This window comes from Nasonia vitripennis, chromosome 4 (assembly GCF_009193385.2).
Source record: "Nasonia vitripennis strain AsymCx chromosome 4, Nvit_psr_1.1, whole genome shotgun sequence".
In the NCBI taxonomy this organism is placed as follows: domain Eukaryota; kingdom Metazoa; phylum Arthropoda; class Insecta; order Hymenoptera; family Pteromalidae; genus Nasonia; species Nasonia vitripennis.
Genome location: NC_045760.1, coordinates 23,209,870 through 23,224,819, shown reverse-complemented (window position 1 = coordinate 23,224,819; position 14,950 = coordinate 23,209,870). Strand labels below are relative to the sequence as shown.

The 14,950-nt window shown below is 47.6% G+C and overlaps 1 protein-coding gene across 2 annotated transcripts in view; it reads left to right on the top strand.

The window, feature by feature from the left end:
• Window positions 1–14,950, top strand: part of LOC100120909 (paired box protein Pax-2-B) — a 71,367-nt gene that overhangs the window by 51,596 nt on the left and 4,821 nt on the right. For both annotated transcript variants that reach the window (XM_031928860.1, XM_031928861.2), the window contains exons 4-9: window positions 3,405–3,679; window positions 9,594–9,679; window positions 9,760–10,081; window positions 11,131–11,226; window positions 13,723–13,956; window positions 14,194–14,289. In XM_031928860.1, coding sequence (XP_031784720.1) covers window positions 3,405–3,679; window positions 9,594–9,679; window positions 9,760–10,081; window positions 11,131–11,226; window positions 13,723–13,956; window positions 14,194–14,289 — 1,109 coding nt within the window. The remainder of the gene's footprint in view (window positions 1–3,404; window positions 3,680–9,593; window positions 9,680–9,759; window positions 10,082–11,130; window positions 11,227–13,722; window positions 13,957–14,193; window positions 14,290–14,950) is intronic.

Sequence of the window (14,950 nt, the reverse complement as noted above, 5' to 3'; positions counted from 1 at the left end):
CCACCTACCCGACCACATTTTTTTCGTTCTTTAGGTCATATAGGACCCGAAAAACCTTGGGTTCCCAAGATTAAAAAATACCTATTTTTGCCGGCCAGTTCAAATTCTCTTATGGGAATTTAACACGGGGAAAATTAACGACAATGTGCAGAAAATTGCCACTTTTTGTCTGGAGGCGCAATCTAAAACTGTGTTTCAATAGAATCAAAGGGATACAAAAAATTAATTTATTTTCGACCACCCGGGGCTCAAATTGTAGCTCTTTTCTTCCGCTTTCGGTTTGAAAATTTAGATTAAGATTTTTATTTTACGATCAGCTATATATATATATATATATATATATATATATATATATATATAAGTGTGTGTGTGTGTAAGACGATGAAAACGGCCAAAGAACGGCCATAATTGATAGGCGTATATATGGCTGATGGTAAAATTTTAAACGAAAATAGAACAAAAAGAGCTTTTATTTGATCCCTGGGCGATTAAAATTGACTCCTCGGATCAAAAGTTATAAGAATTTTGAGAATAAGAGAAAAATCGCTGATTTTCGTAAAGCATCTTACTATCTTCGTGACTTTTTACTATTTTCAAGCCTAGACAACTTTTTACCCAGGCAACTATTTTTAACTTGCCAGCCCTTAAATTGTAGCTTTCTCCTGATGCTTCGATCCTAGCAATACACATTTTTGGATTGCACCTTCATACACTGAGTGGGTAAAGTTTAATCGTGGCTTGTTATTTCGATAATTTTCCCTGAGAATTTAAACTGCCCGGCAAAAAAATAGGTATTTTTTAATCTTGGGAACCCAAGGTTATTCGAGTTCTATATGACCTAAAGAACGAAAAAAATGTGGTCGGGTAGGTGTGCTCTCTAATTTCAAATTTGTTCACTCAGACACCCTGAGTGTCCGTTTTTTTCTGGATTTGAACATGCACGTATGTAAGACACAGTAATAATACAGGGACTTGTTGAGCTCGGAAGAGTCGAGGATCGGGGCGATCGTCGTTGAATTTTCTGAAAACAAAAGCCATTATTCGGGCTGTTCTGCGGACACTTGGCGGGGGCTCGATGCCCGTAGCGCCGCCGACTGAGGAACTGGAAGTGCCAGCACTTGCTCCGAATTGAAGGGAGCAATTTCAGTGAAGTGGCCGCAGCGACGGCGGCGAGGAGGCGAGAATCCTCGCAAGTCGACAAAGGAGAGAGCGAGGATAGCACCGGCGCTGTGGCGCAGTGGGGGCCGACGGCGAGCACTCAATGATTAGATGGAGCGCGGCCGGAAGTGCGCTCCGCGAGGAGAATGGGGAACGCGGAGAAAACGAAAAAGGGGAAAAAGGGAGAGAGTCTCTTCGCGCCGCGTCCCTTTAGCCTGCGCTACGTTCTAGTAGACTTTAACAGAACAATATGAATTGTTTTCTGATCGCGGAGAAAGCTAAAAATCGCATTGTCCGCGCGCCGCTGAAAGTGGGCTTCAAGCGAGCACCTCGAAAGAAGTATAGTCACGTTCTTATTGCAACTCCTCGCCGTGCGCTCGGCGAAAACAATGCGGCGGCCGAATCCTCCGCGCTGCCCCTGCACCCGCGATCCGCGAGATATACGACTTGCGACGCGTAGCGTGCGCATAAATATATGGTGGAAGCGACGGTCTGGCCGGAAAACGTCGGGGATCCTCGCCGTTGGCGTTGGCGAGCGTACGCACACGCGCTTCCGCTTTTTCAGCCCCTCCTTATTCCTATCCCCGCTCGCTCGTCCCTCTCTCCGTCTCGGGCGCGCGCTCTGTTCAGCTGCACGTGAAAGCAGCCGCTCCTCTCTCCCGCGTTTTTGCATAGGTCGATCGCCTTCGCTCTTCGGAAAATCGCGCCGCGGCTTGCCGCTTCTCCGGTTTTCCTCGGCGCGCGATGACTGGCCTCACTTGCTTTTTTGCCCCTCGCGGCATCGCGGTAACCAGCATTGGAACGACCCTCTTCTTATCGGGCTTTTTCGCCGCCTCGGCTGGCGACGTGCGGCGTCGCTGCAAGCGATTATAACATAATCCAGTCCTGCATCTGCTGCGGGCACGGGCCAAATAGGAGAAAGCTCGGTGGCCGCGGCGTGGGCAGAGGCGTGAAGACGGCTCGATCGCGGCGGCGATAACGATGAACGAGGACGTGTCCGGTGGCTTGACTATAGCGGTGTAAGCCGCACATTATACGAGCGTTTGTGCGTCGAGTCGACAAATCTCAGCCGCGCGCGCTGCCTGAGCGATCGGCCGCCGGAGATAATCCCAGGCTGCGGGGGCGGGCGCGGACATTAGCGCGCGGCCGGCCGAGGACGAGGCCGAGGAGCCGCTGCCCCCCGTGCGAGCGCTATCCGACACGAGCTTGATAAGGATCGCCGCTAATTGTTGGGAATTGCCGAAGGTGGCGAATGAAAGTACGGGAGGGAAGTCGCAACAGGTGTCATCTGATTGATCGCCGTCGCTCCCGAGCGCCCGCAGCGGCGAACGAGTGCCGCAAGCGAGACGGAAATAAGCGGAGCTTAACGTCGGCCCATTTAGGACTGGCCCATCCCCCTCCACGCGATCCTTTATCCTTTCGGCGCTGAACCGCGGCTGCGCACGCGATGCGCTTTTCGCCCTCCCACCCTCGCCCACCTTCCCCGGCCACCCCGCCGCGCTTTTTTCCCGCGCGCACGCGATCGCGCCCTCGCGTGCGGCGCGAGCAACAGATTCCGCGCGGCTGCATCGCTGCATCGTACATTCTGCACGGCCGCGCGTTGTTTGCCTTGCTCGACTTGTTGCGGCGCGCGGCCCATTAAAACCGACAATTGCCGCAGGGGGTGACTCGGGTGATTTGCCAAGCGGCTCGAATATATCCGACGTTCAAGGGTAGTTCGCTCCGCGCAACAGATGACGCACGCTGCCAATAAGCTTGTTTGGCCGATCTCAGTCGGCTCGGTCGTTAATTCGAGGACGGCTCGCGCCTTCGGCAGGATTTACCGCAAGCTTCGGTTGGCCAATCAGCTCGCCTCGTATCATACTGCGCAACGAGAGAAAAGCGCATCCGCGCGGCGGCGGCGGCGGCGGCGGCGGATGAACCTTCAATTTTCGCCTTGAACGCCAACGCGAGGTGGCTAAATCTCGCGCGTTGCGAAACGCGCGTCCCACATTTTTACGCTGCTGGACGTTTGTCCCGCTTTTTGCGAGATGTCACGTTGCGAGATTTACATGCTGCTTTCCCACTTTTTCTCCTCGCTTGCGGTTTTCGAATTTAAAGCGGGCAGGCCTTTGCTGGCAGTGGACGCGCAAAAAGTTCAGATCGGAAATCGTCGAGTAGAGCAAAATATACGCCAAACGTTTCAATTCCTCTTTTCCCCGATACAGTTGTCAGCAAACTCATCCACTGATTTATGCCTGTTGCAGAATCGTAAGGAACAAAGCGGCGGAGAAGGCGAAGCACGCGCACCAGCAGCAGCAGCAGCAGCAGCAGCAGGCGCAACAGCAGGGTCAGCAGCAGCAGCAGCAGCAGCAGCAGCAGCAGCAGCAGCAGCAGCAGGGCCCGGTGTCGGTGATAGCGCACGCGCCGGCGACGGCTGCTACCGCCCCGAACGCCTACAGCATAAGCGGCATCCTCGGCATCCCGGCCCACCACCAGGACCCCAACGGCAACAGCATCAAGAGGAAGCGCGCCGACGACGGTCAGTTGTGCACACACTTGCGCACGCGAGCAATTCCTATCTCTCGGCGCAGCAGCCCTCGCTCCGCGTCTCTCGGTTTTCCAGCAGGCTCGGGCGGGCCCCGCGATGCTTATCGGCTCTCTTACACCTTCGCGCTCGGCGCTCTGCAGACACACGTCTTTATTCATAGCGGGCGGTTATCGGGTCGGCCGTGGATTTCCCGGTCATTTGCTGGTGTTTGCGCGGCCAGAGGGATAAAGAATCGATTTGCACAATTCGATCGATCGATGCAAGCAAGCTGTCAGAGTCGTCGGCATGCGATTTCACTTCACCTTCCTCAATATCTCTGTCTCAATACGTACGACGCAGAGCGATAAAGCCGAGGATGGAGCAATGTGCCCCATTGCGCCAACTTACTAGAAAATCGTACATGCAAGACCGTAGAGTCGCCGGAGAGTCGGAGATACTTAGTGGTCGGAGAAGCCCGAGTCCGCAACTCGAATGCTAATTACGAGCGCAAGCAGCCGAAAGCCGCGTCGACGCATCAGCCGTCGACGCGTTCGAGGACGCGTTCACATGAAAGAAAGAACACAGCAACAACAACGGTAAGCCTACGCAGGCAATGTGCGAGCGAGGGGTTGCGGGGACGCATGCACGGTTTCTCTTTTTCAAAAATTCGACATGGCCGCGTGCGGACCGTGTCGAATCTGCGGCTCTCTTGGCCGGGACAACGGCACGTGACTCTCGAGGGCGCAGCGCCCGAGAAATATTCCCGACACGCGCATGCACCGCACAGAGGTCGCGTGACCCGATCGCTTTAACGCCACAACCCTCGACGACTCGACTCGGGACTCGGCTCCTCCAGACCGCGCACGCAACGGTTCCTATATAATGCGAGCTGGGAACAATCGCGCCTCCTTGGCCGCTCGTCGCTTACTTGCAAAGTCCGCAACGGCATTTTTAAATTGCGCGCTGTTAGTAGGGGTTTCGCTAGCGCGGAGCACAGCCCTCCGCTCGGACGACTCGGGGAGTAAAGGCGATCGAGCGATCGCGCACGTAACTGGGCGTGAGCGGGCTCGCGCTTGGGCACACATCGATCCGTCTAGCGCCGAGGCCGATCGTCCTTTCGATCGAATGCCATCGCGTAGTCGCTCCAGCTCGCGCACCGCACGGACACGCGACGACAAGAGCGCGCGACGCAGCGGCCAGTAATTCGATATAATTCGATTATGAGGAGAGCGCACCGGTGGCGACGGCCTACACATGCATGTATTTACCCATGCGGTTGCGAAAGTGGCAGTTGCGGCCAGAGAGAGAGAGAGAGAGAGAGAGAGAGAGAGAGAGAGAGAGAGAGAGAGAGAGAGAGAGAGAGAGAGAGCACTCAATGTTTGCGGGGCTCGCTGGTGCATGCATTAGATTATGAACTTCACAGAGCCGCGCCGCGCCACGTCGCTTCCTATATGCGCCTGCCTGCAGCCCCCCCCCCCTCCCCGACCCCTCTTACCCATCTGCATGTCCTCCCTGGAGATCGTGAACGCTCGCCCCGAAATACCGCCCCCTCGCATACACCTGCCGCTACGTGACGGAGATCTAGTCTGCTTTTTGATCGCTGTCTCCCGTACAATTGCATCGAAATCATATGCATCCGCGCGCGTGGAAAAATTGAAAAAATAGCTCCCCGCCTGCGTTCGCGCTGTAATTCAACGCATCGCCGACACGGAACACGCCGCGAATTTGCGATATCGTCTGTGCCGATTCTTCGAGGAAATTCCTCCGCATATAACCACCGAGCGGAATCGCTCGCTCGTCAAAAAAAAAGCGAAGAACGCGTCTGCCCGATCGAGACGAATTTGCATTCGAAAATCAGAATTTCAAAGTGAGCTTCTTCTCTGCACCCTCGAGGATTCCCACATTTCATGAATGCGGTTATGCGATAAACATTGCGAAATAAACTCACAGAAATTCTTATTCAGATACATTGGCGGAAAACCGCGGCGGCAGTTGAACGCGAAGCACCTCGAGGGAGCCTGAACTTTGCTCGATCGCCGTTTACTCTGCGCATTTTTGCATTTGCAAGTGTATACCAGTCTCTTTTGCAGCATGAAAGATGCTCAGTTCAGTTCGCTCGTGGGAAGAAACGTCGAAGATTTTCACGCTGCGGACGAGCGCACGCACGTTTCTTCTCTTTCTTTCCAAAGTTTGTTTAACAGAATAAAGCTGTCATCTCTTTGATCAGTAAAAAAACCTCGCCCGCAGTATACGGAACGCAAAGGACCGAGATATGCAAGTGTGAACGTCGAACTAAACTCGTTGAACTTGTTTGCGACCGCGAATGCAAGTATGACTTTCAAATACAGACGCCAGCTACCTACCTTTCTGAGTATGTGTTTTTCATCGTCCGCGATTTGGTTCTATGCGTGCCTACCGTTTATTAGCTCCGGAATAAATAGGTTTTCCAACCGGCAAAGACTTTCTCTGCGTCTGTTATCAACGATAATAATCGTGAAAACGGTTGTTCCAGAATGTTTCAAAAAGTAATGCACCTACGAAAAAGCATTGCTATTAAAAGTATTGATTAGAATCTTGTTAATAAACCATATTTTGACCATTATTATTGTTATATGTGCAAATCCAGAAAAAACCGGACACTTCAGGGGATCTGAGTGAACAAATTTGAAATTTTAGATCACACCTACCCGACCACATTTTTTTCGTTCTTTAGGTCATATAGAACCCGAAAAACCTTGAGTTCCTAAGATTAAAAAATACCTATTTTTGCCGGGCAGTTCAAGCGCTTATTCGAATATGATTATTATTATCATTATTGATATTTAATGTTGTTAAGTGAAAGAAATAAACGAAAGAAAGAAATTTCTCTGCGGCGACGGGAATTGAACCTGGACCTCTGGAATGGGAGTCGAGCGCGCTGACCACTTAGCCAAACAGTACTGTTATGTACTAAATTTCAAATCTGATATATTAATCACATTTACTCACGAGTTAATATTAATAATAAATTGACCAAAATTAATAAATAGTAGCAGCGAATGATATTTTATCACATAATAATATCAGATAAACGAATAATTATAGATTTTGGTCTCTGATTACTGCATAAATCAACTTTCTAACCTCAAATTCTGGCATACGGAGAAATTTTTAAAATTATTTTTACTATATAATGTAGTAATTACTAGTGAAACTTAACAAATTTTAATACAAGTCTAACAATTTTTACTATGAATATAGTAAAAATCGTCATGGAGCGAGTATGACCTGCCGTTACTATCTAATATAGTAATTTTTTCTACATATGTAGTAAATTTTAATATATAGTTCTCTCCGCGTGTGCTCTCAAATTTCAAATTTATTCACTCAGACCCCCTGGAGTGTCCGGTTTTTTCTAGATTTGCACATATGAACGGAAAAAAAGTGTTTGACAGCTGGAAAGGCAAGTTATTTGTAAGAACTTCAGTTTGAGTTACACAGAAAATCGGTTTCTACTATACTGCTACACTACACACTTTTAACAGCAATATTCTTCTGTAATAAGTGCAGCGGCTTTTGAGCTATTGCAAACAACGAAAAAAAAAAACACAGAAAGGTAGCTGGCGTGTGTACTACTAATGGTCCAAAAGTAGGGACTTGCAAGTACACGCGGCAAAATTCAGCAGTCTATAAAAATCCAAAGCACTTTTTGCCAAGTGCATATTGCATAATATTTCGACTTATTTAAATGTGATTTTCGAGTATCGTCGTTCGCGAACAATAAGCCGAATTGCAGAGTGTATCGATATTTAGTCAGGCGTCCCCTAGCTTTCGCCTTCCCAAATGGGAATTTGATGTAAATAGAAATGTAAAATGACAGTTCCCCTGTTTGGTAGAGCGGTACTCGAAAGGCCTCGAGAGCAGATGACAGGGCCGTGTTGTGCTCGTACACGCAGGCACAGCGCGCGACAATAGTCGATTAAGAGAGCCCGGGATTTAGAAATCTAGGTGACGAAGAGCCTTGTAGAGTCAATGAGAAACGCACTTGGGAAAGAAATCGCTGTTGCTGTTGCAGTTGCGCTACATCTGCGCTCGGACCCCCTCCTTTATGGCCCGGCGTGCGTCTCTCTCTCTCTCTCTCTCTCTCTCTCTCTCTCTCTCTCTCTCTCTCTCTCGCTCGCTCGCTCTTTTGCGGGGATGGACTCGGATTCACCCCAGCCAGGGGTGTTTCCATTATTACCCGTGTATTGTATTGCTCAACATTGACTCAATTGCTTTCGAATAACGGGCGACGCCTCGACCCTGCTCACAGACTCGGCGCTGCCGCAAACCAGAGGGAGACATACGCGTGTATACAAACCCATATAAAGTTAGGGGGAGAGAGAGAGAGAGAGAGAGAGAGAGAGAGAGAGAGAGAGAGAGAGAGAGAGATGAGTGGCTCTTATGGATGCATGCCGCTTGTCTCCCGACTACCTCGAGTATCAATCGAATTATTCGATTTATTGCTCTCCTCAAAATACCGAGAGGGGAAAGCGACTCTTTTATCCCATATAACATCAACTCTCTTATTCCATTCTTCTTCTCTCGGCTTTTTCTAGCTTGCCTTCTACTGCGGCCTATATACAGTTGTCCCGATCTCTTTGTTCCAGTGTCAAATCAGTCTCGGAAAATAGTCTGTCACGCGAGGTCTCGATTCGTCGACACGCTGGAAAGTGCGCACTCCTTGGCGCGTAAAAATTTTCTTTTTCATACACGACATACAAACGCAGTATACGCACAGTAGCGATTCTGTTCGAGCGAAATAAAACCAAGCGAGAGTCGGTTATGTTCGTGCACGTAACGTTTGCCCGTTGTGTGCGAAACCGCTATATATAGTTTCGGTCGTGCATAGTCGCATTCAGAGGATATTCATTCCGATCGATTTGATCGTAAAGCTTGGCCGCTCGGCGTACAGTGTCTGCACAAAGTGCAAGCGCGCGTGCGAGAGAGAGAGAGAGAGAGGGGGGGGGGGGGGAGAGAGGATTGGTGGTGCGCGCTGCGAAACGGGTTTTATAGCGGTCGCCGCCAGCAGCAACAAACCCCCGAGCGTCCCCCGGTCGAACGTTCGGCCGCCACTACCGCCGCCCGGACAATCACAACTTGACAGGAAGGTTTAACGAGCCCTATGCTAGCAGCCCCTGCCCCCGTCCAGCTCGGGATGGTCATTTAATTATTCGAGATATCCAACCAACGCGTATACTCCCCGAGCCATCCCTCTCGCGTGTTTCTCTTTCTCTTTCCCTTTGACGCCGCCGCACTCATCTCCGTTCCGATCTCTCTCGCTCGTCTGCGTATGCGGCACGGCAAGCTCTTGTCGCCTTCCCGCGCTTCGCACGTACACGTTCCGAATTAAACTCTTGGCATTCAGCGCCGAGCTAATCTAATAAAGACGTATATATAATGGAATCGAAATTGTTTCGCTATCTATGAATGCCATACAGGCCGGCCGGCCCCTCTTTTCCGCGAGCCGATACATGTATAATAGTCTCAGCTGTTCGGCCGTTTCTCCCGCGGATGCATCGGCTCGCCGTCCTCCTCGCCGTCCTCCTCGCCTTCCTCGGCCCCCTGCGTCGAGCGCTCTCTTCCATTTTAGATCCAATTTAGCGTCGGGCACGTTTAATCTGTGCCCGCGTCTTGATGCCCGGCAAACGGCACCTATGCATACATACGAGCGGGAGCCTTTGTCCCATTATGCGGCTCCGCATACTGCAGTGGCCGCCGCGCGCTCGAATATCAAATTTGCGCAGTTATACGACGGAGCGCCCGAGCGTGCGTTAGCGTTATTCCGCCGGGAGGCATTGTTTTTCCCTCGGGGAATAATTGATTTCGCTGGCAAATGCGCTTGATCTCCACAATAGGCTCGCGCGCCGGCCGGACGCACATTTCATTCCCTGACGACTTTTTCCAGATGATAATCGCGATCTGGCCGACCACTCCGACGATGATCTCAAGAGGCAGAGGAACACCTACAACGGCGACCAGCTCTACTCCAACGTAAGTGCGCGCGGACATAATCGGGAGGCCATTCGAAGTCGCCCGGTATAGTTAAGCTCCTCTTGATCCTCGTTTCGCAGCTGTGGTCCAGCAAATGGAGCATCAAGGACGAGCACAAGCTCTTGAGCGAGCTCGGCGGTGGCGGCGGCGGCGGCGGAGGAGGGGGTGGCGGAGGCGGTGGCGGCGGAGGAGGCAGCGGAGGCGGCGGAACGGCGAGCGGCAACGGCACCAGCGGCCCCCAGGCCAACGCCGCCAACAACGCCGGGTACTACGAGCACGGGGGATTCCCCGGCAACACTATCGCCACCTCCGCGGAACTCTACGACTCGCTAGGCACCATCAGCACCATGACGCAGGCGCAGACGCCGCATCTCTACACACCCCCCATCGGAGGCAGCATAGGTCAGTCACTATTCTCACTCGCTATCATTGTTCTACGCGTCACGTACATTTATACTTTCTCCACACACACACACACACACACGCACATAAACGTGCCTGATCCGGCACAGTTACTTCGGAAAGCGACGGCCAAACTCCGTGACTCTTCGACGCTTCTTAACTCCTCGCGTTGCCGCTGCCTGACCCAGCTTGCACTTTACTGTATACTAAGTATACGCGGCTTCGGTATAATGCATGCGAAGAAACGGAGGTAAGGTGGCGGTGGCTTACTCGGTGGTTGGTCCTTTGTACGCTCTGCTTGTTCCTATGCAAGCTTCCGGAGTCAGCTCGGGATGAACGCCGCAAGGCCCTCGCAACGTTACTCTTACTTTTTCCTTCTCCTTTTTTCGCCCTTTCCGGCTCAGCTCTATAAGTAATGTTTCCCCATTCTCGTTATACGCCTCTTTCGACGTCTCGACGAGAACGTCCTTCTGCATCTCGCACCGTTTGTTTTTCACTTGATATGCACATAATATATTGCCGTAATGACAAAGAGCAGAAAACTGTGGAACGGGGAAAAATTTGTTCGAGCCAAAGCCGCGCCGAGACTCTGGGAGAGCTTCGCGACGTACGTATAAGTAAAGTCGTGGGAGAGAATGCGATGTTGCGGCATGGAAATAGAAGCGATTCGCGCAATTGCGCGAGTGCATCTCATGAAATTCATATTCATCGGCGAACGAACCGTGAAAGCGCGCTGTAGCACTCTCGTCGGTATACTTATATCTCTTCCTGCCCTGTGCTCGAAAAGAACTTCATCTGCGCGTAGCATCGCGAAAGCAGCGATGCTTGCTAATTATCAATCGTCGCGACATCGCTGTCGTAAGAATAGTTGCATTTCATTTGGATCTAACTGATTTAGCTTATCGTTCCACAATAATATGTTCGATGTCTGCATTATGAGCCCCGTTGTGTTAACATTATCATTATACAATATAATGCAAGATTTAATAAGCATCAACGGTGATTAAAGTAATTAACGAAAAAATTTGGGGATAATTGTGTAATGGCAGGAGGTACTTTGACGCCGCTCGCACCACTGACGATGCAAGAACTAAAATTGAGCCAAACGTTGGACGGGACTAACATGTCTCCTTACCATACTACCGGTGAGTTTGCCACCTTATCTTACGGGCGCTTAATAATTTCTCACTGGAGCGCAAATTAATTTAAAGACCCAACTGCAGTCCTTGTTCACATCCTTTACATCCATATTTATGTCTAACTATTGCGTCGTATTCGTTTATATGTATAACATGTATGATTTGCAATGAACTCCACTCATATACCCGTCCCACTTATCCACAAGTTGAGAATGAAAAATCGCTGGTTTTAGCAGTGTTAAAAATTATGCGAGGTATTCCTTGTACACGATTGGTATGCTGCATCTTTTCGCGTGTGTTGTCCTTACTTTGTGACAATCAATAAGAAGTCCAGCCTACAATTGTCGAGTAGACCAATGATACTTATAATCTGCGATTCGACTCTTTTTCTCAAAAATGTTCACATGTACGATTTGTACGGACATTCAAAATATCACTGGTTTTGTACTTCAACACTGAGAAAAACGATACAATAAAGATTAAAATAACTTGAATAAAAATTACTATAATCTTGAGTAATGGCGGGACATACTCGCTCTATGAGATATTTTCTTATAAGTTTCTTTTTTAACATCCTCGGTCATAAAAATTGTTATACGTACTTTAAAAAATGCTACATTATATAGTAAAAATGATTTTAAGAATTTCTCCGTGTGCCAGAATTTGAGGTTAGAAAGTTCTATAATCTTTTGTTAAAAATCTATAATTTTTTGTTTATCTGATATTATTAAGTGATAAAATATCATTCGCTGCTATTATTTATTGATTTCCGTTAAATTATCATTAATGTTAACTTACAAGTAAACGTGATTAATATATCAGATCTGAAATTCGGTACATAACAGTTCTGTTTAGGTAAGTAAAATAATAATATCCGATAAGCGTGTAAAATGGATAAACCAAGAAAAAAATTTAATTTTTTAAAATTTCATCTCAGTATAAAAATTACTGTATAATATAGTAATTTTTATAACAGTGCAAGTATGTCCCGCTATTACGTAAGATTATAGCAATTTTTACTCAAGTTATTTGAATTTTTATTATATCATTTTTCTCAGTGAACAAAAGAGGGATGTAAATATAACCTACATTTTAATTATTGAAAAATGCACAACAAGTATAAATAACATCAACGATATGCATAGTTAGTAGCTGGGGAATAAAGTGATATCGGCTTATTAGACAGTGAAATTGCACATTCTCGTAATTTGGCTTAAACCCATGCGCACTACCGTCTGACCAAGGCACGTCGGTTTCTACTGAAAATCGAATAAAAACTGTTATATGACATGAATTAGAAAACTTTTATTAACCAATCACAGGAAATAACAGATGTCATTTTATGCTTTTATCTTTCATGAAAAATATATCCTTCCAAGTATACAAGTTAAAAAAAAATTTCTCATTTGTCTCAAATTGCATAATCAAATGACATATTTACATTGAGGTTCTTTATTTCTACACGGTACACATCGTCGCTAATGCGCACAATGACTAGCACAGTTTCATTATTCCGCGAAGATTAGCACGACTCTCAGGCATTACCCCCCATTTTTGGTACTCTGAGTTGTGCTAGTTTTCGTGTCAAACTCTCGAGTCTCTCGCTAGCTTAGCGCGCGTAGAATGAGAAAAATCAGTTGTCCTACTCTTGGTGCAGGTATTTCGAACTGTTTACTAGTCGAAGTACAAAGCGAGCTTATATACTTTAACAGTATGCAAAATCGCTTTAGGAATAGGTTTTTCATTTATAATAGATACGATAGAAGAGGGCATAATGTCCGACAAAGAGCAGCATATTTTATTTCCCGTAACGCGTAACGAAAAGCACAGCTCACAGTTTCGCCGCGAATATCGGCGCAGTTTAGAGTTTTTTTTATTCTTCCTTATGCAAAGAAAAAGAACGAGAAGTCGAGGATATTGGAACTAATAAATAGCTGTATTTTAACCAGATTTGAAAATTAAAAATATTTCTATATTCAATAGTACATTACGACGATACGTGTGACTTAAATGGTTCTTTTTTACACGGTGCAGTTAGTGTATAACTGAACCATTTAAGTCACGCGTATCGTATAAAATTTTATAGCACAGACTGCTAAAATCCGCAAGTCTCGACTATTCGTGACTTGCGGATTTAGCAGTCTGTGCTATAAAGGTAAAAATAGAAAATTGCCGAGATCTTTGAAAATTGTTACTCTGAAATGTGCTAGACTTCGGCGAGAATTCTGTAATTTGTTACTCTTCGTGGGAAACGGCGATTTGTCAACGAATCCAGAGACTTCCTCTACATACCTCTGCAGCATACAATGGTATTTAAAAAATAAATATTGATGCGTATGAGTCAGTCGGTGCAAGAACTACCTCGAATCTAATTACATATCCCACATGATAGTATCCCTCAAAAGATCCGTCCGTCATTCTTAGCTTGTCATATAAGGCATTAGCAATTAGTTGGCTTGACTCGAATGTTGTGTTGTGTTATGTGCATGGCCAATCCCGTAGGAGAGAGTGGCAGCGTGGCAGTATCATACGTGGGTGTGGGGGCTGGCGGGGGCGAGCAGAGCCCACCGATGTCGATGCAGAACGAGGCTAGCGCCGCCCCCGCGGCCCCCCAAACCCCTCAGGGAGGGGACCCTGGACTCACGGTACTCCAGCCGCCTGTCTCGCAGCCCCAGGTAGCCTCCGCGATTCCGCCCTACTCTACGATGTTGCCTAGTTTTGGACACTACGCCACTGGTGAGTATAAAACCCTCGAACAGCTTTATCCCACAACCCTCCTGAATATTTGCTACATTGCTACGCATATTATATGACGACCGATTTTCATATTTGTCTTATTTGCAACGTTTGGATTTCTGTTTATACTTTGTGCCTGATCCGCTATTATGTGTCGATTATTGTCGTGTAGCCGGCGATTACTTAAAAAATAAATCGACTGATCCGTGAGAATGAATTATTGACTGCTCATTTCAGGTGGTGGCGATTACGCGTATAGCGCGGCGTACTCCCAGTATTCCAGCGCACCCTACGGAGGATACAGTTATGGGGCAGCGACTAGCGGGTTGCTCAGTAAGTAAACAGTGAGTATGAGTACCGAATAGATTAGGGTCAACATGACGTTCTGCACCATTTCTTTTTTCGACAATTCTCAAAATTTTGTCACTCATCTCACATACTGAGACGTGCCTATGAATTTATCGATTTTCATCATGCATTACACGTACAAATTACAAACGTTCTTACGACATTTTAAATTTTTTTCATATACTTGCGATGAATATAGAATAGTAAAATCAGTGTACTTTTTACTGCGTGATGCTTTATGTTTGTTATCGCATGAAAAGTCATAAAGGACTTTCTGAAGGTCGAGATTTTACCGGTCCGCTAAATTAAGCTGGATGGACCCTTTTGTGCACGTTCCGGGAGTCCCGTCGGGCCTAAAAAGTTGTATTTTTCCCACGCGATCAAGTGAGAGTGGTTAGAACAGAAAGCCTTGATTACGACGAACATGAACATAGTTGAAAATTTTCATGTTGCTCGTGAGGTCCAGGTCGAGATAACGATCCGAGATTCTCAAGCATTATTTTTTATAATCGATCAACAGAACGTGCGCATGTTTTTTCATAGCTAAATCCAATAATGCGCGTTGCGTGCTCAAATTTCCTGAGGGTAGAAGTTCAACAACCAAAATCGCAGCTACATTCAGACCGGAGATTCGTTTTTCAACCAA